This window comes from Barbus barbus, assembly GCF_936440315.1.
Source record: "Barbus barbus genome assembly, chromosome: 30".
NCBI lineage: Eukaryota > Metazoa > Chordata > Actinopteri > Cypriniformes > Cyprinidae > Barbus > Barbus barbus.
This window is the reverse complement of record NC_136758.1, coordinates 3,139,262-3,167,001: the sequence shown is the minus strand read 5'-3', so window position 1 is coordinate 3,167,001 and position 27,740 is coordinate 3,139,262. Positions and strand designations below refer to the sequence as shown.

At 37.8% G+C, this 27,740-nt stretch overlaps 1 protein-coding gene across 1 annotated transcript in view; it reads right to left on the bottom strand.

Annotated features, from left to right (window-relative positions):
* Positions 1–7,853: 7,853 nt before the first annotated feature.
* The window catches only part of myt1lb (myelin transcription factor 1-like, b), a gene marked incomplete at its 5' end in the record, with an annotated part of 94,867 nt that continues 74,980 nt past the window's right edge, over positions 7,854–27,740 (bottom strand). The window contains 10 exons of the mRNA XM_079385577.1: positions 7,854–8,040; positions 8,965–9,018; positions 10,464–10,511; positions 12,594–12,697; positions 12,968–13,059; positions 14,342–14,563; positions 15,125–15,208; positions 17,392–17,454; positions 18,313–18,381; positions 20,339–20,460. Coding sequence (XP_079241703.1) covers positions 7,900–8,040; positions 8,965–9,018; positions 10,464–10,511; positions 12,594–12,697; positions 12,968–13,059; positions 14,342–14,563; positions 15,125–15,208; positions 17,392–17,454; positions 18,313–18,381; positions 20,339–20,460 — 999 coding nt within the window. The 3' untranslated portion in view covers positions 7,854–7,899. The remainder of the gene's footprint in view (positions 8,041–8,964; positions 9,019–10,463; positions 10,512–12,593; positions 12,698–12,967; positions 13,060–14,341; positions 14,564–15,124; positions 15,209–17,391; positions 17,455–18,312; positions 18,382–20,338; positions 20,461–27,740) is intronic.

The window sequence follows — 27,740 nt, the reverse complement described above, 5'->3', positions numbered from 1 at the left end:
CCCATTACTTCTAAATTATTGTTTTTGATGTAAACATCTTGAACAGTACAAAGTAAAAAACAAAGGCGGTTCATGACCCCTTTAAGTAAAAATATAAAGGGGGGAGGGGGGACAACAATCCTGGGCTGAAGCGGAAAAGATGAACAGCACAACAGCCCAATTCCCTAGTTTTTATCCTCAATGCAATCAGAGGTAACATGCCACACCTGTTCCTGACACGCGCTCTGGAGGAGACAAAACCACGTAATAACTCCACCTGGTGGACAAGTGCAGAAACACCTTGGGCGATTACAAATTTTAAAAAGAGGGCTATACTAAATAGTACATTTTCCCGTTAAAGTCAGTTCAACATTGTTTCAGTGACGTCAACGTCCAGCTCAGTTCAGTCTCTTCCAATAGTGTCCGTCTAATCAAGTCAACAATATTGCCAACTATTAAGTGACCCCAATTAAGCAAGCCAAAAGGCAACAATTGCAAGAACCCAAACTCCATCGGTGACAGAATGGAGAAAAAAACCTTGGGGGAAACGAGGCTTAGTAAGGAGGCCAGATGAACCAACATGGTGTGGTTTCCCTGTAAACAAGCCTGCACTGGCCCTTTACGGGCCCACTTAGGGCTAACCTAAGGGCTCCCAGTGGGCTGCCAGCGCAGGGCCCCTGAGAATTTGTTCATTGGCAAAACGTTGCCCCCTTAGCACTGGCCCTGCACGGGCAACCATCACTTAGCCCCCAGGAAGCCCACACAGGGCCCGCACGATTGATTGTGTTTTATTAGAGTTGGAGCTGAACTTTGCAGGACAGTCGATCGCCAGGAGCAGGATTGGGCACCCCTGATCTACAACAATACATCTGTTTCACTTTAAATACTTTTCAGCTACTATAACTTAAGTCAAGGATACTCAAATCAGGCTCGTGAGATCCACTTTGCTACAGAGTTTAGCTGTAACCCTAACCAAACACACCTGAGCATGCTAATCAATGTCTTGAGGATCATTAGAAAACCACAGGTAGGTGAGTTTGATCAGGGTTGGAGCTAAACTCTGCGGGAAAGTGGATCTCGCGAGTTAGATTTGAGGATCACTGACTTAAGTCTTTGGTAAAAACAATTATTATTAGGGGTGGCACGGTACGCTTGTCGAACCGTACTGTTCACGGAGCAAATTCCAAATGGAAGTGATCATCCCTATCCCCTTGGAGTGGGGACTTTGAAGTGAACAGGGCACGTGCGTGCCATTATTTCATCGTTTGGAATGCACTTGGCAAAGGGAGCGACTAATTTCCTCATCTTCAGCTGGGATGTTCCCGTGACAACAAAGGGCTTCAAAGGGCTATAAACGATAGCAGACGATGAAATAGGGTCTTATCTAGCGAAACGATCGGTCATTTAAAAAAATACTAAAATACTTTGTATATAACAGGCTCATGTCTGTTACACCTCAAATTGTAACCGGCTCGTGAGATCCACTTTCCTGCAGAGTTTAGCTCAAACTTTGATCAAACTCACCCCCCTGTGATTTTCTAATGATCCTGCTCAGGTGTGTTTGATTAAGGTTAGAACTAAACTCTGCAGGAAAGTGGCTCTCATGAGCCAGATTTGAGGATCCCTGGCCTGTTTGAAACAATAGGTTCTGAAAAGGTGTCTTTTGGTTTGAGGCATTCCACTTCAACTTCAGTTCAACTAAAGAATGGCCAATCAATGTGGTTTGTATTCTCCTAGTTGCATTACAGGGTTGCCTACACAAATCCTGCACGGGCCCAAAGGATACAATTGCCCACACTGGGCCATTATTGGATTAAAAGATCATCGGCTGCCCTCTCTCCTCTCTGCTGGACATTTACACCTCCCGCTGCCTTAGCAGAGCTGAGATTATCATTAAGGACAGCTACCATCCTGCTTTCGACCTGTTCAACCTGTTGCCCTCAGGTAGGCGCTACAGGTGCATCAGAACGAGGACAAATAGATTTAAGAACAGCTTTTTCCCAAAAGCTATTACCATCCTTAATTCACGAATGCACCGACTCCATACTCACACATACATGGACTGACTTAAATTATATTGGACTTTAGGCTATATACATTTTTCATTGTGCAATATCATTTATTTATTTATTTACTTATTTTTCTCTCAATGTGCAATACATGGACAGTTGAATGTGAATATCCATCTTGTTTATATTAATCAAAGTGTAATAATTCTTTCATAATTGCTGTGGAATACCACCTGTAAATGATCTCTCGTTCTACCACAGAGCTGTTTACACCTACCTCATCTTATACCCTGTGGGGAGATGCTCTTAAAAAATCTCACCGTACACGCATATTGTATGTGTGTGTAGTGACAAGTCATTCATTCATTCATTCATTAATGTGGGCACAGAGAGTCTGCAGTGAGCCCAAAACTGTGGGCCTCGTCTGGGCAAGCTGGGCCTGTTTAGGTTTGGTGTGGGCTGGCCCTAGCCCACTTTGACCGCAAAAAGCCAGCATGGGCCCTGCAAGTACATGTTTGCAGAGGAGTGTTTCAGTAAAAAAATCTGTCAATGCAGCACTGCTGTCAGGGATTCACAGCCACCTCAGTCACAATAATCGCCATATCACAATTACCTGCCTTCTGATCACCCGCACCTGCAGTCACTCATCAGCTCTCCTTTAAATACATGCTTCCCACGGACACTCATTGTCCAGTCTACCGTTCACGACCTTGAACAGACATCAGACCCAGCTATACTTACCTTCCAGATTCTCCAGCGTTTCCCCGTCTCAGTTCCTGGTTTGATCCTGATTCCCGCTCTCTGTTTTTCCTGCAAAGAAAGGAATCTGATCAGTTGACAGCTAAGACCCATTTGCATTGTTTCTCTCTCCGGATTCCTTATCTGCCAGTCTCTCCACACGATCAACATCCTCTGTTCAATAAATCATCCTGTTGTTTTACTCACCTGTTGTTTCCGCCTCTGTTTGTGACAACTGCAGTGTAACGTCCAACTCTTTCTGTTTTTCCAGTGACTGTTTGAACCAACCTCTCCACCAACCCATTTGAGGCCGGATGGTAAGCTGCTGATTTGACATGTTTTACTCCATTCATTTCCAAAAAGGTTTCAAACTCCCTGGAAACAAATTGAGGTCCATTATCTGAAACGATTACTTTAGGTAATCCATAGCTGGCAAACATATTATGCATAACCTCAATAACTGCTTTAGCAGTAGTAGTGGTCATCAGCTTGATTTCTGGCCAATAAGAATAAGCATCAATAGCTAAGAGAAATTGGTGCTTTCCCTTTTCACAAAAATCCACATGAACTCTTTCCCATGGATATTCTGGCCATTTCCAGGGACGCACAGGCACAACATTAGGCTGATTTTGGTGTAATGCACATACTCTGCATTGGCCGATCATGTTTTCGATGTCTTCATGCAATTTAGGCCACCAAAAAGGACTTCGGCTACTGCCTTACTCTTGATCATCCCTAGATGTGACTCATGTAGTTCTTTTTAATAGTTGTCTCAGTGAGCCAGGGACAATTATCCGTAAACCCCACAATAGACAATCATCCTCAACTGTGAGATCTTGACCTCTATTCCAGTATGGTTTCAGGTTTTCATCTGACATAAATTGTGGTCAGCCCTTCAATGTAAACCGTTTCACTTTTCTCAGAACTTTGTCTTTCTCAGTTTAAATTTTGATATCTTTTTCAGCTATCGGGATTGCCTCTAAGTGAAACCTTAAATTCAGTATTACACTTTTGTCCAGTCTCACGTACTGGTAATCGTGAAAGTCCATCGGCATTTGCATGCTCCACAGAGGATTTATATCTGATGTCATATTGGTATGCAGCTAAAAGCAATGCCCATCTTTGCAACCGAGCAGCTGCTAAACCTGGCACTCCTGTTTTTGGTCCTAAAATCTTAACCAAAGACTATTGGTCCATAATAAGTAAAAATGTTTGGCCGTACAAATAGTCTCTAAACTTTTGCACTCCAAAAATGATGCCCAAGGATTCTTTTTCAATTTGTGAATAATTCAATTCCGACTTGCTAAGAGTGTGTGAAGCATATGCAATGGGTTTTTTTCTGACCCATCGGACATTTGATGAGGAATCACTGCCCCTAATCCATATGCAGATGCATCACACACCAACAATATGGGTAACTGAGGGTCAAAACACCTTTGAAGAAGACAAAAGCTTTTTAGCTTCTTCAAACAATGCTTGACGTGCCTTTGACCACTGCCAAGGCAGGTCCTTGTGTAATAGTTCAGTCATCGGTTTAATTACAGTCAACAAGTTTTGCAGAGTCTTGATTCAATTCTGTGCCCCAAATAGGCTACATGAGGTTGACGGTACACATTTTGTCCCTATTCTCTCTAATACCTCTACCTTGTAACCTTTGAAATACCTGTCCAACATTTTTCCAATGTTCACTTTCGTTTTTACCAGTGATCAGAATGTTGTCCAAATAACAGACTATATTCGACAGGCCTTGTAACATCTGATCCATTATTCGTTGAAAGATTGCAGGTGCACTAGAGACACCATAAGGCAACCGATTCATGTGATATAATCCTTTTGGGAGTGTTAACAGTCAGATAAGGCTTAGATTCCGGGTCTAACTCTACCTGCTGATATGCCGGAGTTTGGTAAAGTTGGTAAAGTATTTACCACCTGCCAACGATGCAAACAGATCTTGAGATTTTGGCAAGGGATATTTGTCAACAGCTAACCACTGGTTGATTGTGACCTTGTAATCACCACAAATGCGCGCTTCAACATTTGTTTTTGGTATACACACAATTGGTGCCACCCATTCGCTGTACTCAACAGGTGTAATTACACCCTCCTTCTCTAACAGTTGTAACTGTTTGTCAGCTTCTCTCATGGCATATGGCACCGCTCTACTCTTGCAAAATTTTTGAATGGCATTTTCAATGACTTGCAATTTGGCCCGTACACCTGAAATTACCCCTTTTTCTGAAGTAAACACGGAGTATTTCTCTGTAAGCTCATTTACTGGGTTAGATACATGGTTCACTTCAGACCAGTCTAGCTCTAAGTGCTGAATCCAGTTTCTACCCATGAGGCTAGGCCCCTTACCTTAAAGGGAATGCTCCTAATCTCAGTTTGTTTGTATGCTTCTCATCAGGATTTACACGAGACATTAATTCATGAAGCCTATATTGTCAACTTGTTTTGCAGTCATAGAAGATGTCTAGTCAAGTCTGTGGCAACACCATTTTCTTTATTCAGAGTACGATGTATCAACATCCAGCATGACAAATAATTGTACAAATTTCACAATTTAAAAATGAAAAATCACTGTAACTTGTGATCTCACATGTTTATAGTAAAATTAAAACAAATTCATGCTGTATCGTACAAAAATAAATCAAACTCCAGTTCCACAGAGAGCACAATAGTTTATACAAAATCCTGTCTTCACTGATGATTAAACAAATCAACCTTGAAATAATTTCAGATAAATGAATTCACAATAATTCATATGAAAAATCAGCATTCGAATATGTGACTTCTTTCATCTTACGTTGAGTAGTCACATACAGTATATGTTTAAAAAAAGTATTATGCACTGACATTAAATGAGCAGAATGTTTGTGCTTAAATTCCCATTTCCCTTGTACCGATGACGATAATCGATTCAAAAACTAATACTAGGTATTTCGCTATTGAAAGCATTACTATATTGGCAAAAAGCTGCAGATGTGATGCTGTGCATGAATGATGGAGCCCTAAAAAGGACTGATTAGTACAATGGACGAGATCCAGTGAAGTACAAGCACCTTTGCATTAGCTCTCAATAAGGTATTAACAAGGTTGCTACAGCTAATAGTACAATGGGAATTAAGGGTTCACGTAATGCCGCAACACCCCCGAGCTCTACTGCTGACTTGAACAGCCGATCCCATTGCAGTGGGAGATCTTTTTTTTAAAAACTGCTTTATTTCGATTGACTACTCTTTAATGATTTTGTACAGTGATTAGACATAAAGTGCTGCTGGGGATTATTTTGTATGATATAGAACATACTCAACGAACTAGCATTGTTATTTAAAAATGCACAATATTTCTCGTAAAGATATTGTCCTCATTAATATTTCAAATCCCTGTAATCTCTGATCTCCTCAAACCACTGAAATCCTATCATCATGCCTTCTTCATGCCAAAGAGACACCTGGAGATTGCACATCGACCGAAGGTGGGATAAGTGCAAATAGTCTTCTGGCACAAAAGTGGGGGGGGGCAAAAACCCTGTAGGTCCCGTTTTCATTGTCTATATTCTTTACAGATGCCTTCTGCATTAGTTTCCATACTGTACAAACATCCAAACATGGAAGCAAATGTGTCCCTGTGCAGCACATTGTACGTCTCTAAACCTAATTTCCACCTTTCTGTCCATTTAAAACATTTGTATTAAAAGATTTATATAAAAATCAATCATTTACATATAGTAAAAAGATTTTGTAGCTTCCACTGTTTACAAACATGAAATTGCATATACCCACCACATAGATTGCATCTCTTTTTTTTTTTTTTTATACACATGGTTAAGTCATATATTGCTGAGACAGTTTCATTCTGGCTACTGTTATTTCAAGAAGAGACCAAATCACAACATGATGTTTAGAGCCGCTATTGCCATTACACTAATGCAGATTAAATGAGGAAGCCACAAATAATCAAAGCATTTCCTTTTGCATTTTGAAGCAGTAACAGGGTCTCCACCGTAAGCTTTCATTTCTATGATCTTTGTTTTTAACCCTCATCATTGATAGTTGACATTAAAGTAATTCTAAACCCAAAAATGAACATGTTCAGAAAATGTACCCATCTTTAGGCCTTCCAAGATGTTAGATGAGTTTATTTATTAAACAGAACAGATTTGGAGAAATGTATCATTTTGCCACTGTCTCACCGATGGATGCTCTGCAGTGAACGGGTGTCCAAACAGCTGATAAAAACATCACAATAATCCACAAATATTCCATACCACTCCATCTTGTGAAGCAAAAAGATCCATGTTTTTAGGAAACCAAATAAAAGTTCCTCTCCTTTTGTTGTCTCGCATCAGAATCCATCCACGTATTTGTTTAGAACTGTGGGTTTAGAATTATGACTTATATGACTTGTAAATGGTGCTGCATATTGTTCTCATGATTTAGACAAGCTGACTTTTTGTGTCTTACAAACACGCAGATTTTGGCTTCACAAGATATTAACTGATGGACTGGAGTGGTGTGGATTATTGTGATGTTTTTATCAGCTGTTTGGACTCTTATTCTGACAGCACCCATTCACTGCAGAGCATCCATTGCTGAGACAGTGACGCAATGCTACATTTCTCCAAATCTGATGAAGAATAAACTCATCTATATCTTGGATGTCTGAGGATGAGTACATTTTCAGCAAATTTTCATTTTTAGGGAGAACTATTCCTTTATCGATTAAAAAGAAACTCTTGTCATTAATGGCACAAAACATCTTTATGATGAGCAGAAATGTTTAGTGGCTACCTTTTTCCAGTTTGTGACACTCTTTCAGCAAGCATCAACTAATGTTCAGTATTGGGTGCATTACTGTTAAAAAATATACACTAAAAAGGTGCATCAATGAGCAGCGAGACGGATGAGTCACATTACATTAGCCAATATGAAAACGTACAAAATGTGAATACTTTCAAAAACTATTTTGCAGATCATTATTTTTTTAAAGCAAGGCCAGAAAAATAAACCCAAAGAAAAAAATGTTTAGTCAGCATAACACTTTTTAAAAGAACATGAATTTTACAACAGCAAAGCATGAGGCATCCCATATGAGTATTATAATTATATTGTTTTTTCTGGAAGTGTCTTCTTTCCTCAGTATTCCTTTGTTTTAGGAACGTTCTGAGATGCTAGACTTGAATGCCTTGTACAGCTTGTTTTATATTTTCTAGCAGGGCCTTGTTCTCTGGACTCTGATAGTGATCTTGATTCGTGTACATGTCCGTTAGCGTGGTCACGTATGCGTCAAAGTTCTGTTCGCTCATCGGCTCCTGTCAAACACAGAGGAAAGATCCTGTCAGATAAAATACAGTATGTGGAAGATGATGACAAAACAGGACTCTGGGTAATACACCTTTGAGAATTAAGTCATAAATTCTAATTCTAATTACATCATAAAGTTCTTCAATTTATTGTTATCCCTGAATACAATTCACAGGATGCAAAATTAGAGAGAATTCAAATGGATTGAAATTCAAAGAAATTAATGTAACAGTAAATGCAGTTTATGGTCAGTATAAATGGCCAAAAACATATGGGCTATTTGCAGAAACATTCAGGTATAATAATCAGTTTAGTTTTCATAATTCACACTGTTTTAAAGCAGCATTATGGATTTTTTTTTGGCTGTAAATATTACTATCAATATAATATATTAGCATAATTTGTCAAAACTAAGATGTAAATGGGTTTTTCTTTACATAAAACGTTTGTGTGACTTTAATTTCAAATATAATTTTTTTTTATTGCAATTCAAAATCTGGTGTCTGGATTTAATTCAGTTCAAACAGACTTTCAACTCTTAAATTGCAAATTTTGCAAACCCTGATATGAATTCTTTCATTAAAAGAAACACGATGTAAACATCAACACAGGTAAACATCATTTATTCAGTTCAGTCCAAATGGAAATTGCTGGATTTGGTAGCATTCACAAATGGGAAAAATATGCGAAGCACTAAAGCTGACTGAATGCTTATTAATAACTGATCCAGTGAAAAGTCAGTATTAAGCATGAACAACAAAATCTATTCAGGTGGACATGAATGAATGAAAGAATAAATCATTAATGACTTTCAGCACGATTAACACTAACTGCGCACTCAGTCACAATTAAATTGACTGACATAAACAATATAATATTCACACCATACAAAAAGTCATATGGAAAGGGTAGGAGTTAAACTGTGGTCTTACTCTCTGATGTAAACAGCTGTTATGTCTAACTGGAGCCTCTTTGTGAATCAATTTCTAGAGGTAAAACCAAAAGTGTATTAGCTTACAGCAAATAACATGCTCAGTACATACAAGACCTGGCCACTTCTGTCTAAACACCTAAGACATCTAAGCTTTTTGTTTTGTTTAAGATGTTGACAATGAATAATGTGATGCTATATGATGACATCAGCTAGTTAAAGCAGCTAGTAGCCAGTTTTGCATGACATTTTGTATGTAAAAAGGATAAGCATTGATTATTTGATAAAGTTCAGTGACTTCACCCTTGAATAATACACAGATGCTTAACTATTCAAGTTATAAGCATATACATTTGCATCCTATTTTAACCATGTTGAAAATATGATTTACAATTAAATGAACATTATAGTTTCAATTTAAATTAAATGCAGTTAAATTAAACATGACCCACTCAAGTATGACTTAAGTGCATCTTTTATGTAATTTCATAATCATTTCTATTGTCTTGTGCAATTTAGTACATTTATATTAACTTTAAATGTAATATTGATTAACAAACTACAGCTAAAATTACAACCGAGTACTTGTGCTTAAGTAAGAGTAGTTCTTTAAATCGTTACAAACGATGAATAAAACATATTTAAAATACACTTTAAAATACATAACTTTTAATTTGACATTAAGTCATGAAAATGTCTTTGGATACACTGTATTTTTAATGTGACTTCAACAGTAAACTTTCCAAATGAAGTGGAAATCAAAACAAGAGAGAGAAAAGTTACAAATGGCACTGTTTCCTGAGAATAAGCTTCATTTAAATCTTTTAAGAAACAACCAATCAGCATTGTCGAAGAAACTGAACCCAAACATGAGTGAGCCATTAATTAACACTGTCTGTGATTAATGAAGTAAACATAAAATAATATGAGCCACAACAACTTATGACAATCAGTGAGCAAGCTATGGAGATTCAAATAAGATTATGACTGAAATATTTCTTTACCAAGTTAAGATGAGATGAATGAAAGTTTTGATCAGAATGTATACGCTTCTAAATGTGTGGGACTGATGTTTTCAAGCTAACTCATTGCTGAGTAAACCAGCTTGAGATAAAACCAGCCTGACCGGGAGATCAGCTAAAACCAGCATAGAGGCTGGTTTATGCAGTTTGTTTAAGCAGAGCTGGTAACAACCCTTCAATAAATGCACAAATTGACTCCTACAATTTTCCACCTATGGATTAGTTTGAAGCACAGACTGTTATGATAAATTTGCTGAATGTGCCAAGAACGGCGGCCTCAAGCCCAATAAAGTTATTTTTATTTTTTCTAAATGGACAGAATAAAGTAATATGCTCTTTGTCCACGACTAGTCCTCTATCGGTTGGGGATGGTGGCCCTTACCATATGAGGTAGCTGGATATTAGCTAAACTGTTTATCAGTGAATAGCTGAGGCTGGCCAGCTCATGCAGGAGAGATTCATTTTGCGGTTCAATCACCTTGTTTTCTTCCTCTAAGGACTTCAGATTAGACCCCATTGTGGTAATCTGTGGGACATGAATCAGCAGATGTGTTAAATCTATTGTGATAACGTCTTCAGAGCATAGCACCATCAATTATTGTCTTGTTTGGTTTAAGTAAGACTGCAGTAAGTATATTGTGGGGTTGAAATGCTTGAAATTAAATGATTGATGGGAAGAAATGCCTCACTCAGTTCACTTTCACACAAATGCTACATTTATACTGAAAGGCATGTTTTTTGTACTGTATCACTAATATTCAAATGTGTTCAAACGTTTTTGGTCAGTAATGTTTTTAAAAGAAGACTCTTATGTTCACTAATGCTGCATTTAGTTCATGAAAAAATACAGTAAAACTGTAATTTTATGAAATATTATTACAATTTACTCACCCATCGGCACTGTTTTGCGCTAATACGCCCTGTTTAATAAATCTGACCCTAAATATCCTCATTGTCACTTTTGATCAATTTAATGCATCCTTCATGAAAGTATTAATTTCCGAATAAAACAAATAAAAAATCTTACTGACCCAAACTTTTAAACAATAATAATTATAAATCACAATATGTATCAACAATTTATTTTTAAAATAAAGTTGTTACAAGAATACAATTTTGGATACAAGTTAAATTTGACAGTTTTACTTCAGAGAGTTTGTCAAAGTTGTCTGTAATGATACAGACACTTTTGCATGTGCTGTGCATTCAGATAATTTCCTTGCCTGCTACAATGATGTAAAGTCTTAAATTATTTTCATTTGGGAGATTTTCTCAGCAAATTATGATGTGATTTTTTGTGATTTAATTTGATTATTTAATCAGCATAGTAAAAATTGATTACATTTTTAACAGTGTTCATCTCTAATTAATACCCTGGCAAGACGGCATTTTGAACAGGAAGTGCATTTTACAGCAGCATTACTGTACCACTGAATGCTCATTATACATGTCGTCATAGATACAGTCATAGACATCCCTGTAGAACTTGAATAGCTGAATAGTATCACCCTACAGATATATTAAATCAATCTTTTGACTGTCTGCCCTTCATGAACTCTGTAGGAATTCCCATGCGTTCACTAACTTCACCTGAGCGCCAAGTCATGATTTCAGACCAGACATGTACTATACTGTATGACAAACAGCAATGGATACACGTGTTTAAATCAGAACACCAGATATATAACTAGATGACAATGCAATATGGACATCTGCGTATGATTCGAACAGAAATGTTCCAAATCATGGTCCATGCACTTGAGAAAATAAGAAATGTTTATACACTACTGGTCAAAGTTTGGAAAATTATTATTTTTTTTATGATCTTTTGAAAGACACCTCTTCTGCTCACTAAGGCTGCATTTGTATGATCAAATTACACAGTAAAAATAGCAATATTGTGAAATATTATTACAATTAAAAATAATTGTTTTCTAGTTGTATATTTTGTAAACTGTAATTTATTTCTGTGATCAAAGCTGTATTTTCAGCATCATTACTCCAGTCTTCAGTGTCACATGATCCTTCAGAAATCATGCTAATTTGCTGGTTTGCTGCTCAATTATTACTGGTGTTCAATTATACTATATTATATTAGTTCGTTTTTATTTTTAATTGTTAGCCATGTAGGAAACCATTTCTGCTTCCTAATAAATTAATGGAAACCATGCACAGTGTTTTCAGTATTATTTGATCAATAAGTATTATTTGATCAATTACTTCTAAATAATAGTATATGGACACTAGTGTAACCCTAGTATGAAACAGCTGAATTGTTTCAACATTGATAATAATCAGGAATGCAGTAAATCAGTATATTATTATGATTTCTGAAGGATCATGTGACACTGAAGATGCAGTAATGATGCTGAAAATACAGCTTTGAGCACAGAAATAAATTATAGTTTTAAATAGAAAACAGTTATTTAAAATTGCTGTTTTTATATATTACTTTTTATATACATATATACATGCAGCTTTGGTGAGCATTAGAGACTTTTCAAGAAAAAAAAAAACCCACGTAATTATTCCAAACATTGACTGGTAATGTACTCCGTTAATACTCATATATTATGGAGTACAAAACTCATTCTATAAATACCCTTACCTGTGTTCGAAGTTTGATCATATCCGCCTCCACCTGTGAATTTGATTCATTTAAATCTTTAATGTCTTCATCCAGCTGTTTAACATCTGCGTCACAGTCTAAACCTGGAGTGAGAACAGACAAACACAATTTATAGCAGAAAAAGTGCACATACCTGCACATAAAAACACTGTTTTGTTTTACTGCATGCTAACTAAATGTGCTCGCATAAACTCTCAGTTGGTTTGAATTATTTCCAAGCATTAAAAACCGTGATATGTATAATAGGTATCATTACAGCCATGCAGAGACTGTCATCAGCTGCATTTTTTAATTAAAGTGAGAAATCTTGGTGACTGGTGACTGAGCTCTACAGTGTAACGTGAGACATTTACCATTGCTTGTTTGCTGTTTTATTGTGAGCATCTCCACTCCTGAGAGTCTGGCTTTCTTCATTGCTGCTGTGGCACGTGGGCAACCAGAGAGACTGTAAAAATAAGAGCGCATGAAATATGGATAATTAACACTTTTGATATCTAAAAACATATCTACATTACCGATCAAAGGTGTGGGATCAGTCCAATTCTTTAAATTTAACAAATGAATACCTTTATTCAGCAATAACACATTTAATTTGGACAGAAATCGTTTACAATGTTACAAAAGATTTCCTTTTCAAATAAATGCTGTTCTTTTGAACTTTTCATTCATTAAATAATCCTTAACAAAAATTCATTACAAAAATATTAAACAGTTATTTCACAATATTACTGTATTTGTGATCTAATAAATGCAGCCTTGATGAGGATAAGAGACTTTGAAAAATATTCTTTGCAGAAGTTGTTTTAATCTCTATAAAATATGTTGCAATTAATGCACCTGCTACTGACAGAGCACCAGGGGGCGCTCTCACATAAATATCGGCTAGTGCTGTTTAGAATAGCATACTATCATACTTCTCTTAGGTCTGTCTGCAGTATGTATACTGCTCGCTGGCACAGTATGCATTCTGTATGCATGGGATACTCCAAAAAAATTTGTTTACTACATATTATATGTTGTATACTATGTAGTATGCTAAATAAAAATAGTATGCACAGCAACACAGTATGCAGTACACTAGTATTACATTCTCAACACACCCCTGAAAGCATTGCTACTATCAGTTCATGATTTCTGTTCGTGTATAAATCTATAATGGGTTACACTTTATTTTGATAGTCCACTTTAGACATTCTACTAACTAGAAGTAACTTTGTAACTACATGCCAACTGCATGTCAACTAATTCTCATTAATTTGCAACTACATGTCTACTAACTCTCAGAGTAGACTGCAAGGGTAGGTTTAGGGTTAGCAGAATAAGTTGACTTATACTTGCAAAGTTTGTAATAGTCAGTATGTTGTATGCTGTGGACCAATCAAAATAAAGTGTTAGAAGATATTAAGTCTACTAATACTCTAATGACTGCTAGCTGACATGTAGTTGCAAAGTTACTTACTGTTAGTAGAATGTCTAAAGTGGACTATCGAAATAAAGTGTTACCTTATAATGTTTGCAGATTCTGAACATCATGGTCTTGTTCTTGTTTGAAAAGTAGATTCCCATGAGCTAATCATAACGTCTATTGCTTTTTGTGACATGAAAGAAATTAATGAATAAGCCTACCTTTTCAGATGTATTTAACTGGGATTTGCTTTTTCTATTTGACTTAACTACATTCAAAATAAATTTTTATGAAAGTATGAGAGATTTTTTGTTTGTTTAACCTTCTGTGGGTCAGGAAACTGCCGCTGACGTGTCCAGAGCCATCACAGCCTGGAGTGGGACACGACATGCCATCCGTCTTCCCTGCCTTCCATGTGAACTGGGATCCATTGATATAGCCATCCTTCTGTCGTTTGGCTGCTAGAGGACAGCCTGACGCGCTGCGGTGGGACGCATATTTGCCCGTTATGTGACCCTGACCATCACATCCAGGGACTGGACACCTGAAAACATAAACAAAATCTACTGTTTCACTGTACTGGGATCTCTTTCAGACAAAATACAAAACAAAAATAACACTGCGTAGCGCCACCTAGCTGGTTTATGGTACCCTCAGTATATTTCGATATAACTTTTTGCCTTCTTATGTTGTCTAGCAACTGGAACGTGTCACTCTAGTGTCCTAAAAGAGCACCTGAATAGTGCATTTTACTACATAAGTACCTCCTGAGGTTAATCTAATTGTAACCTAAGTTATAGTTTTATGTTAATACTTGCATTTTTATTAACGATAGAATTTTTTTTTTCTCAATGGTTAGATAATGCATTAATGCACTAATGGATCTTTACACTGAAGTGTTACCTACTCTTATTGCTTTAACTTGATCTTAAACTTGATTTTTAAAATTCCATTTTTTTATATTAATTTTAAACATTTGTATCTGTTGAACATTTGCTATGAATGCAGTCTATTAAATGGAGTTGGAAAGCATTATATTAAATAATTATGGTTTTGATGTCTATGCAGACGAAGTTATTGCTGTTTAAAGGCAGTGAGTCGGTACCTGATCGGCTCCTGGTCTTCCTTGTCGTCTTTACTGTGTGTTATCTTTATTCTAGTCTTCCGAGCCCGTGGACATCCTGACAAACTGAGGAAAAACTGTCGTTACCTCAGCTGTTACGAAAATGGCACACACTTTAGCATACTTAAAAAAAGAGTACTTATTATCGAAATTAGATGCTTCAAAAGTGTGAACTAAATGCAAGGTTTTCAGACAGTAAACTGCAAGTAAGAATGGGAATGTACTATGGTTTTAACTTATATTAAATGCATATATCTGAACTTTTGAGAGTTTTTGAGTCACTTAAGTAGGACTTAAGTACATTTGTAATTTTATAATTATTGTCTTTTGAAATATGGTTAAAGCGAACTGCTGAATGTACTGACAAACATTTATGGTAAACTAAAATATACTTTAATGTCATTTCTATTGAAACTTGTATTTAAATCTATTTGTAATTACATGTTTGTGATGTCAAAGTTGTGATTTAGTACATTTAACCCTTGTACACTGTTTGTTTGGGGGTGACACTCATACTGTTTGGGGTCTCCAGAGACGAGAGTGTGTGAGCGTAATCGTTCTGCATTGTGAACGTGTGGAAGGGTTGTCGCTTCATTTTTGTGTATTTTGTGGTCTGCATTGTGGTGGATTTATTGATTTTATTTGACAAATTGAAAAGTAAAGGTATAAATTTTATCGTTTCCCCATTCATTTCAATGTGGGGTCTCCACTTTTTTTCAGTCAATCCAGTTTACAATATCAATCCAGTTTATTTTTTTATATTTGTAGAGCTACCAAGTGTTGACAACCGTACAAAGTCTCATTTAGATAAAGGGAACTTTTTTTATTTTTTTTTTATTTTAGCAAACATCATTTGGTGTCAAAAGACCCCAAACAGAGTACAAGAGTTAAAATATTACTTTAAATGCAACATCAAATAATATAAAATAAAACTACAGTTTAAATATTTTACATGTGCTTTAAAGGGGTCATATGATGTGATTTCAAGTTTTTCTTTCTCTTTGGAGTGTTACAAGCTGTTTGTGTATAGATGAGATCCCTGAAGTTGCAAAGATTAAAGTCCCAAAACCAAACAGATATTCTTTATAAAAGTTAAGACTTGTCCACGCCCCCCTAAAACGGCTCGTTCAAACACACCCCCACATGTCTACGTCACTGTGTGGGGAGATTTGCAAAACAGCTGTATACGCAAAGAAAGGGGGCGTGATTTTTATTTTTGCTGTAGTAATGTTGCTGCCGCCGGCGCCATGTCCTGGAGACGCTGTGTTTCATTGTGAAAGCGAAACTACTTTGATTTGGCTTCCAAAAGTCAGTGGTTAAGCTGTATTTACAACACTGTTCCAGAACAGTTCAACCCAAATATTAGAGTGTGTGCAGCACATTTTACGGAGGACTATTTCCTGAACCTGGGAGGAGAGTAACCAGCTGTGCACAAAGGCTGTTTCTATAAAGTGGGGCAATTCCAACTTTGCAAGGAGAGTCTGGAGCTTCTGACTCATGGCCTGTAAGTACGTTTCTGCCACTGACTATTCAAAAGCGAGTTTTGAGCAGTGTAGAGTAGTGCTTGTTATTTGTCGTTTCTCCGATCACAAATGCAGACATGGTAATGTTTACGCGGCGCGATGCCACGCGATGCGTAAAAAGACAGTATAAGTCATTATAATCAGTAATTATGCCCCCACTGGATGCAACAAATGCCTCGTCTATAATGGGCTTTATTGTTTTTGTGTTGTCATGCCGGGACACGGCATCACAATATGGTTTCACGCTTGAAGTATTCGGCCAATCACAACGCACAGGATAGCTGGCCAATCAGAGCATGCCTTGCTTCTCAGAACGATGAGCTTTGTAAAAATCGATGTGTTTCAGAAAGGCGAAGAATAGAGGAGCAACAATAATGTACAGTATGTGGAAAGTAATGTGTTTTTTTAACCTTAAACCACAAACACATTGCTTTACACCAAATACACAAAACAATGTTCTTTTTAGCAATGTCATTAGACCCCTTTAATATGTTAGCTAACACATCGAAATAAGTGTACCTGTTTGCTTTTAAATGTATTCCGAAGTAAAACTTTTAATTTGACATTTTTGCAAAGTGAAACTTGAAATTTATTTGCATAGTCATGAAAGTGAATTCTCATTAGTATACTTACAGTAACTGGCTTTTCATTAATATTCATTAATATTATATTATCTGCAAATACTTTTTGTTTGTTTTTTTATAAATGGGTCTGCGTGCACATTACCTTCTGTGTGAAGCGTAGTTGCCAGTGATATGTCCCGAGCCATCACAGCCCGGGGTCGGGCACCTGGGACAGAAATACACCCTGTTACTGCCCAGCATGCAAAAGAGCAGCCCTGATGTAACATTAAAAGCATCTTTAGAAAAATCAATATTACCTCACACAACAGCCATTCTACAAACCTTCCAAATAAAAGTCTTCATGATTTGTAAAATAAAGGTAAAGCTTCTTGAAATGTAGGAAAGAAGCTTCATAGCCTGAGGCAGTGCATTCATTACATTCACAATAAAATAAAAAGTGTTCAATAATCACATACAAAACTGCTGTAAGCTTCTTTTTAACTACTTTTATTATTTGTCTAACATTATTATTATTTGTTATATTACTTCTGTCTGGTTTCCCCTGTTTTGTGTTTAAGGATGTTCATGTTTAAGTACTTCTTTTTCACAAAGGAAGCTCAATACTTCAACTCTGTTGTGGGGATAAAAACAACAGTTATCAGTTTTGTTAAATTATTATAGCTATTATTATTATTTTTGTGTGGCACATTTCTTTTTCATAATATCAAATTTATTCCCTGTATAAATTATTGTGTGACACGATGTGTGTCAGCTAAGGCAATTATTATCCATTTAACAAGGCTGGAACAATTTCAAACTTACTGTGACTCACTGTCTCTGTCAAAAACAATATATAGCATGGTAGACATGATGCATAACTATTGGCGCTTAGTAATCTGTAATCACAGTAATGATTAAAGTAATATTTCAAGAACTATTGATAAACTCATATTTGTTGATCACTAATCATAATTTTTGGTTAATTTCCCTGTTGTATCTCATTATCTGTGGTAGCTATGGACCTGGTGCTTTAGGTCTGAAGTGGGATAAGATTATTTTTTGAAAACAACAGTTTGATCCTTACTTGAGTTCTTGTGAGTTGGTGGCCATCATACTCCGAATGCTTTTATCTGCTAAAGGACAGCCTGAAAGACTAAAAGATTGCATATGCACATGTAAATGAAACAAAACAGTGGTCATACTTGCTACTAATACTAAACAAACAGTGTTGGGGAAAGTTACTTTCAAAAGTAATGCATTACAATATTGCGTTACTCCCTAAAAAAGTTCTAATTACGTTACTTAGTTACTTTTTATGGAAAGTAATGCGTTACTTTTGCATTACTTTCTAAACCTGTGCAGGGCTTGCTTGTTTGTTTTTAATATAAAAAGTTTTATTTTTAGCAAATGTAAAAGCCCTTTCACACCAAAAAGTGAAATGAATAAGCCTCAGGCTGAAGGAAAAGTAAATTCACATCTGTACAGCAGAATGCAGGAGAATAAGAGTTTAACACGCTTGATGCTTCTGTAGATACATCGTGTACTAAGACCGACGTCAATCACAGTACACGATGTATCTACAGAAGCTTTAAATAGGAAAATTAACTCTTTGGTCATTTTTGAGCGAGATGCTAATGGTCTAATCAGATTCAATGATCTATGCTAAGCTAAGCTAAAAGTGCTACCGCCAGACCCAGAGATCGGCTGAATGGATTAAAAAACGGTAAAACTCAACTGTTTAACTGTAGGGGAGTTGTAAAATGAGCCTGTTTCCAAAAAAAGTGGAGTGTTCCTTTAAGATAACTGAATCATATCTTCATTTATGCTTTTTGAGAATTGTTTACTCTTGCTTACAACAAAAATCTATTTAACTTGATTTGATGCATTATTAAATGCACTCCATTTTAATTTGTTTATCTTTAAATCGTTAAATGAATCTGTTCAATTGACAGCTCTAATTCGATGACCTTTTTGGTCCAGTTACAGCCTATGCATTGGTGCCTAGTTGAACCTGAACTCTGATTGGTTGTTAACGCAAAGTGTTGCCCAACTATCTATGATGTTATTTTTATTGTTTTTATTTCTAGTTCATTGTTTCCAGTTTAGCTTCACTGTCTGCAAGAGTGTGCGAGTCCTAAATCACATCCCATCCTAGAGAGAAGTTGAGCAATGGTCGGCTCGCATGAAATGATTGGTCCCACTTTATATTGTGTCCCTAATACCTGTGTACTTACATAGTAACTAGATGTGTACGTAGTATGTAACCACAGTGTAAGTACACATTGGTACATAGTATCTATAGCTGTAATATTTCTGTAACTACACACATGTAACAACACTCAGAATGGTATGTGTAAGTACAAATGTGTAACAGGACATTGGTAACAACACTTTTTTTCACTTCACTAAGTACTCGTGTAACAGGAATTATATAACTACATTTTGTAACAACAGTATGTATAAGAGTAATTGGAACAATTTGATCCAGGGTTTAGGGATATGTAAAGTGGGAGGAGTTGGATCTCGAGTTGGTGCACCACTGTAATACCAGTGTACTTACATGGTAACTCCTCAGGAACTGTCCACTTAATATAAAGTGTAACATTCTGGACACTAATCACAATTTATATGTAAAGCCTAGTTTACTGGCCGCTGCTGTGTAACATCAAAGTAATTACATGGTAAATCCATAGGAATTGTCTACTTAATATAAAGTGTAACACATTCTTTACCAAAAAGTGCTGTTAATCCTGTTACACATTTGTACTTACACATACCATTCAGTGGGTTGTAACATATGTGTAGTTACATAAACATTAGAGCTGTAGATACTATGTACCAATTTGTACTTAAACTGTGGTTACATACTACGTACACATTACTAGGTAAGTACACAGGTATTAGGGACACAATATAAAGTGGGACCAAATTATTTTTTAAATCCATAAAGCATTCAAAAAATAAGCGTACTCGGTGTCCTGACTCTATGTTTGATCATGTGGCATGCAGTAGTGCTGAGCTCTAAAGCTGAGAGCAAGAGAAGATAGAGAAGTGAAGAGGAACAGGAAGAGATAGGTGAAGACCTCACATCATTCCCCCGTGGTGCTTACGTTATCAGGTCCTTTTTGCTTTCTTTGCAAGGATGAAATTTTGGTTTGGGACTGGGAATGCCGACATCAGTAGTGTACGCGCTGTCCTCTAAAATGTCCTGGAAGGGATCCAAATCATCAGACTGTAACAACAAAGCCAGAAAGAAAGAAAAAGAGACTTGTTAGTATTTAGTTTTTTTCACCAAAATCAAAAATTATTTTGAACCACTTAGAATTTCTCATTTCGTTATCATTATATGTATATTAACCTAAACTTTTTTTTTTAGAGAGTATGTGAAATGCAACAGATGCTATGATACAAATGTAAAATTTTTGAAGAGTCACTATCCAGTTGTAGGTAACAGAAACTGGTTTTCCATGAGAAAGTTGTCTGCCATGTCTTAAATTGTGCATGTCTTGAGAAAGAATGAACCCCAGCTGATGTTTCTCATCCAGGTAATTTGTCACATTGGAAAACGAAAGGTGAAACTGGATTCAGTATTTCGAACAATTTATTTTGTTATAAGGTGCACATTATGATGTAGGTCATCCTGGTATTTCATCCATAAAGAAAATGTGCTCACTGCAGAAATAGTAACAGAGTGGTTGCATGCTATTCTGAACTTAGTTAGATGTGTTTGATAGCAGCAGTTTGTTTGTCTGTGTTTTACACTTCCACTTTCTCTTCGGCACCGGCTGCCAAACATCAATGCATACTCATTTATACCAGCAAAGAGGCACAGCAATAACCTGCAACAGGGCAAAAGATCTGCCACTAGCTGAAAGTGAACATTTTACAAATCTACAAAGAAACACATTTTAACATGAACAGAGACTTGTGCATATTCGGCCCATTTTTAGGAGACTGTGCCATTGTACCTGAAGATTTTGGGGATTTTGTATATTTGTACATATCTTTTTAAGCAATGGTTAAATTGTTACTGTTTCAAAATAATAATAAATAAATAAATACATAAAAAAAAAATCATAATTTCTTCCAACATAAAGTGTGTAGGCTACACCCTCTTCTAAAGGGAATATGCAGATCATTTGCTTTTAAAGCGATACACAACAAAACAGCTCTTTTTTAGAAACCCCAAAAATAACATTTTCCAGATGTTATAATAAATGATCTGTGGAGTATTTTCAGCTGAAACTTCACAGACACATTCTGGGGACACCCAAAACCAATATCACATCTTGTGAAAAGGGGCATAATAGGTGCCCTTTAACAAAATGTGCTTTGGTGCTTTTGGATATGTGAGCGCCAGTGCATCAGCGGCCGCTCAGCGCTCATGAACCCGCCGAGAGCAGCCTCACCTCGGCCAGATCTTCTGGAATTCGCTGCTGGCTCTGGTGTCTCTATAGTGGTTAACCATGAGATATAATTTGTTTTGGGTCAATCTTGTGGGCAGTCTTTGGTCTCATTAATCTATTATTTTTCCAGAGCAAATAGTTTTAGCTGAGGGCATAACTTCGTATCTTTATATAACTTTAATGCTGTATCAGAGCGCTGCCTTTGTACTTTTGACTGAATTGCATAACTTTTATATTGGCCTTTTTGTTTATTAAATATTATTGTTCAATAAATAATATGTGATTTGAATAATATTAGTATTAAATAATAGTATTTGGCATTGAGAAACAGTCTTAGTGTTAGTGTCACAAATCTGGTCCATGCTCTTCTGGACAATCACCACCAGAGGTCCCCCACTCACTGTATGGACTCTTGCACCACACTACATTTCTATTGCATGTCACCTAGGACTGCATTTCCCATCATCCAGTGCACTGACGACACAGCTGATTTCACTGATCACCTAATCATACACGCTACTTAAGCCATGGACTTCCTCTGTCTTATCGCCGAGTATTGTTCTGCGTTTAGCTCTCTCTTAGCGCTAGCTGCTTTACCGTGCCATTCCGTGTTTCTGTTCAGTTCCAGTAATTGTATTGCATTTATCACTCTCCGAGCGATAGCTACATTTACTGAGCCCTCTCTGTTTTCTTAGTCTTGTCTTGCCTTGTTAGTTTCCCTGTGTTTTATTGTTTCCTGGATTTACCCCTAGCCTAGCCCTTTGGACACTGTTTACCTCTCGTTGGATTATTGCTCGTTCTCCTGGATTATCTCTCTGCCTCGCCCTTGTTGGATATTGTCTGCCGATTGTCAAACAACGTTTGCTCTACGGATTGCTCTGTCTTGCCCCTGCCATACCTGTTTGCTGTTGACTGACCCTGCCTGTATATGACTATGTTTTGGAATAAAAGCTTGCAGTTGGATCCGCACATCTCACGTCTTGTTCGCCCCGTTACTGTTAGTGATGGTGATTTTTGTTACATTGTTACGTGATTAGATGGCGACGAGACTCTTCATGAGTCAGTAGCAAAGACTTCTGTATTGAAAGTGAGCGAAATAAGGTTGTAAACAAGGAGATTATTTTTACTTTCAACAACACCCTGTAAGGTGCAACCAACAAATGGGTCTTTTAATACAAGCCATTATTGTTTCTTATTTATTACACACTTGTGCTGCCAAGCTGCTGTATAAATGCAATATCACACTCATATTTGTGCGATATGGCTCTGCATCAGCACGGCTGTGATTGTCTACACCAGAGGTATTCAACCCTGTTCCTGGGGACCCACTATCCTGAAGAATTTAGCTACAACCCTAATCAAACACACCTGAAGCGGCCAATCAAGCTCCTCAATATTGCTTGAAAATTGTAGGCAGGTGTGCTGAAGCCGGTTGGAAATGAACTTTCCAGGAGAGTGGATCCCCAGGAGCAGGGTTGAAGACCTCTGGTCTACACTGCATATCGCACCCCTGCTCATATAACTCATTTATATATACACTATATGAACAAAAGTATGGGATACACCTCCTAATAATTGAATTCAGTAGTTTCAGTCAGACCCATTGCCACAGGTGTATAAAATCAAGCACCTAGCCTAGGTGCATTGTGTGTAAAAGTTGTCAGCACTCTGCTAATTCCATAGCTGAAGAGTTCCAAATGTCCACTGGCATTAATATCAGCACAATATCTGTGTGAAAGGAGCTTCATGGGATAAGTTTCAATGGCCGAGTGGTTAAAGCCTCACATCACCAAGCACAATGGCAAGCATTAGATGGAGTGGAGTCAAGCACACTGACACTGGACTCTGGAGCAGTGGAAACCTGTTCTGTAGAGTGACAAATTACGCTTCTCTGTTTGGCAGTCCGTCTGAGAGAGTCTGAGTCTGGAAGATGCTAGAAGAATGTTACCTGACTGACTGCATTATGCCAAAATGTAAAGTTATGTGTAGTAAAGTGGTGGAGGAGGGAAAATTGTATCAGGCTAGCCACATTATTCTAGAGAAGGGAAATCTTAATGCTTCAGCATACTGAGACATTTTGGACAATACTATGCTTCCAACATTTTGTGTTTGGGAAAGGCCCTTTTCTATTCCAGCATGACTGTCCTCCAGTGTATCAAGCAAGATCCATAAAGACTTGGCTCTTGGCTCTCTGCGAAGGCGGATGCTTTTTCTCTCCTCTCCTCCCCTTATCTTCCCTGCTTGCTCTCTCGTCTTGTCTATTGTCTAACACTTGAGAGACTCTTTCTGCACTGCTCTCCAAACCGAAAAATCATGGATTTGATCAACTGGTCTCTCAACGCAATTGACACCATATTCTCTACAAGAGCCCTGGGGTCGGGGGAGCCCAATTGTCCGGACGGGACGTTCGCTACTGGCTACACGATGGACGCATGGGAGAGATGGCGGGTCGTGTGTCTGGCGGCTCTTTCCGTGGAGGACATTGAAGACATCTACCTATTCGGAACCATGATAACGGGTTTTCTGCTGATTGGATTAGGCTTTGCCCTGGGTTATCAGAGAATTCAGAAGACGGGAACAGCTGTCCAAAGCCTCACAAGGCTGCCCGTCATGATTGAAGCAGTGGGCAGAGCGGTCAGCACTGAGACTGAAACCATCAACCGCAATATGGATTCTATCACGGAGAAGCTCACGGCTGTGCTGAGAAAAATGTATGGACTTGGAGACCAGAATGGACAAAGAGAGCTGTGAAATTGGTATGCAGCTGCTCGCACCAAGACCAAACAATCTTATCATCTTCGTCTTCCCAAAACAACAGAACTGCCTCGGACAAGGTCGTTCTGGAAACAACCCCCCCGGAAGGGCACTACAGTGAGACGCTCTTGCTTCCTGATCCTTCCCACAGACACCTGGTGACTGTCGACTCCGTCTGGGTCCCAATCAAGGCCGTTTCCATGGCAATTGCTGTGACGCTATCACAATCTGCAGACTGAGACAACTTGTTTTGGATACCAGTGGGGCGGATTTCCAGGCCTACAAATACACAAACTCACATCACACACATATCCATATATACACAGACATTCCATTCACCCCCCCCCCCCCCACCCCCGATCCCCCCACCTTCGCCGCTTTCTTCCGCCAGTCCGACAGGTGGGTCTGTGACCGGCTCTGAGAATAGCTGCTGGACCGGATGGCTGTTTGTAGGAGCTGGATTATCCCCCACCTGTTGCAAGTCATGTGTCTATGGTGTATTGATTATGTGCTTTTGTTGCTGGGGTGTTTTTTCTGTTCTCAAACTGTACTCCCATAGGAGCATAGTCTGGGGGTTATTTTTTTTCTCCCCTCCTTCCTCATGTTTAAGCTGTATTTCTTCCTCAATTCCCTGTCTTCCTGTCCTGTCCACCCCCTTGTCATATTGTATTGTATGTATGTTTGTGTATGTATGGACAGGTTGATGGCTAGGTTCGCTGGTACTTGTGACTAGTGACAATAAAGGGCTACTACTACTACTAAAGACATGGTTGAATGAGTTTGGCTCAACCTCATCAAACACCATTGAGATTAACTTGAACAGAGATGGATAGATGCATAGAAGTAGATAGAAGTATTTCACTTTATAAATACACAATTGTTCCTCACATCCAATTTGTATGCAAATGGCGAAGCATCTGTTGGATGTTGAGTAGTGCACATCAATCAGTCCTTCCACAATTAACACGACAGAGGATGCTAAAATAAATCGGTTAGTTGTGCAGTATCAGTGAGACTTTTAGATTTCAGGAAATGCCTTTAGAACAGCAGGATTTACAGCTGGACTTTGCTGGTATGAAGATAATGAGGGAAACTGCAGAACTAGGTAGAGAAGGAAATCAGAGTGCTACCATACACTAGATGGCAGTGTAGTGACATGACAAAATCTGTGTGTGTCAATGTCCTCTGCAGCTCTGTGCGATACCTTTCACATTTCAGGTTATCCAACAAGCTCTTTTCAGCATCATATACATTCACTTACTACTGACACAATGGTCTGTTTCAGTGGTCTATATGATTATTAAAACATTCGAATGAAATGTGAATTATTGCACAATATGGAAAAATAGTGTGCTGTTGTCGTAATGTGTGTGTGTCAATAATAAATCCATAACCCTTGATTAAAAATATTTTTAAATATTTGAATGCACTATATTTGACAAAATAGCAAATTTGAAGACAACTAACTTAGGCTGCTCTTCTGTGAGATTTTACTCAGATTTTACCTTTAAAAGCATTGTCCTCTTTTGGTGAAGCACTGTCCAGCAGGATTTATACCTCCAAAATTAAGTGCTCTCTCTCTCTCTCTCTCTCTCTTTAATGTATGTATATTTTTATTGTGTTGTAGGAGTGTATTGTGAATAGGAGGGGTTTTTTTGTAATAAAAGATTTGTTAAAATTCAAATTCTCTCTCTCTCTCTCGTCTCAGTGTGAGCTGGCTTATATAGAAGATCCTAAGCTCCTCTCTGCTGATGTGGCTGAGGTGAGAGTGTGTGTGTAAGTCAGGTTTTGCCCATATTGCAGGCACCGATTGTCCCCACATGTATAGTAAAACCTGCAAATTATATATTGTGGGGAGCAGCCAACAATCCTCATTATTAAAATGGCTCAATAAACATACAAATAATGTCTTAATGAAACTGAAAAAATACAAAAAGGTTTGTGGAAGTTGGATTGGGGAGGGGTTGGGGTATAGAAGATACAAATATATTTATATTTTAAGTATAAAAACATACATGAAATTGTGTGTATTTTAACCCCTCTGAATACCTCAGTTTAAATGAGTATATTAGGAACTCTATGTGAATAATAAAATGAGAACTCTGTCATCATTTACTCACCCTCAAACCTGTATGACTTTTATTCTAAAGTTGAACACAAAAGGTGAAGGTCTGAAGCATATCCTGAGCCAGTTTTTTCATATAATTAAAGTGAATGGGGACTAATTATCATAAATGTAATCCATACAATATATGCACAATATTCCAAGTAGATTTATGTGAAAAATATCCCAAAATTGAAGTCATTATTCACTAATGATCATCCTACAAGAGTTATACAATACTAGCATCGTGCTACACATTCATGCTCTCATCTAAGTCAGTTCATCTAAGTAATATTAAACACACACACACATCCTCCAAAACTCTAAACATACACACCGCATGCTACATTTGACTGAGCAAGGGAAGCACACAACTTGTTATAAAAATATGTAATGTAATGAAAATTACCGTATACATTTGAGGTCTAATAGCACTGGGGCAATAGGACCAGTAATGAATGATGTGTGTGTGTGTGTGTGATGGTTGCAGAAAAAATGAGAGCAAGACCTGATGCTGAAAAACAACCAGGAAAATATTTCAGATGTATGAAAACATCTAATCACGACAATATCTAATCATGACAATGAACTCGACATTGGCAGGCGGCAGCCTATGACGTCACGACAGGTGCGCCCGAGATTATGAAAGGGCACCTGTAAAAAATGTCATCCACTTCCTGTCTGAAAGGAGATGTGCAGGAATTCCTGAAGCATGGCAAAGAGACACAGCGTCTTGTTCCCCTTCTCAGGGAACCATAGTTACATGCATAACCTGAGACGCTTCCTTTCGAATGGGAATTCCACGCTGTGTCCTCTAGAGGGCACTTTGGGGAACGGAATACCCACGCCACCATGCTGAAGGTATGAGTGCCTAAATGGCTGAACCAAGTAAAAGACTCAGAGGAGTCCTACTTTCCAGCAACATCGTAGATCGGAGTTCTAAAGAGCGGAGGCCTGACTACATTCTGATGAGGTCACATTGAAGAAAGCTCATGGAGAGTCCAGCTGGCCCACGAAGCTCCAGAGATTGGAGGCTTAAATGAATGCCTCTAAAAGAGAAGCAGCCTAGCAACACTCATACTACCTAGCCAATAACAAGCTGAGCTCTCTCAGCATAACGACTTTCTAAACGAAAGGAGGCCTAACTACACCCCACACTCAGGACGTCTAGTAAGGAGGCCCACAGAGAGCCTACAGCTCACAGATGCTGCTCTAGCAGAGCCCTTGGCACGCGGAGGCCTCAAATAA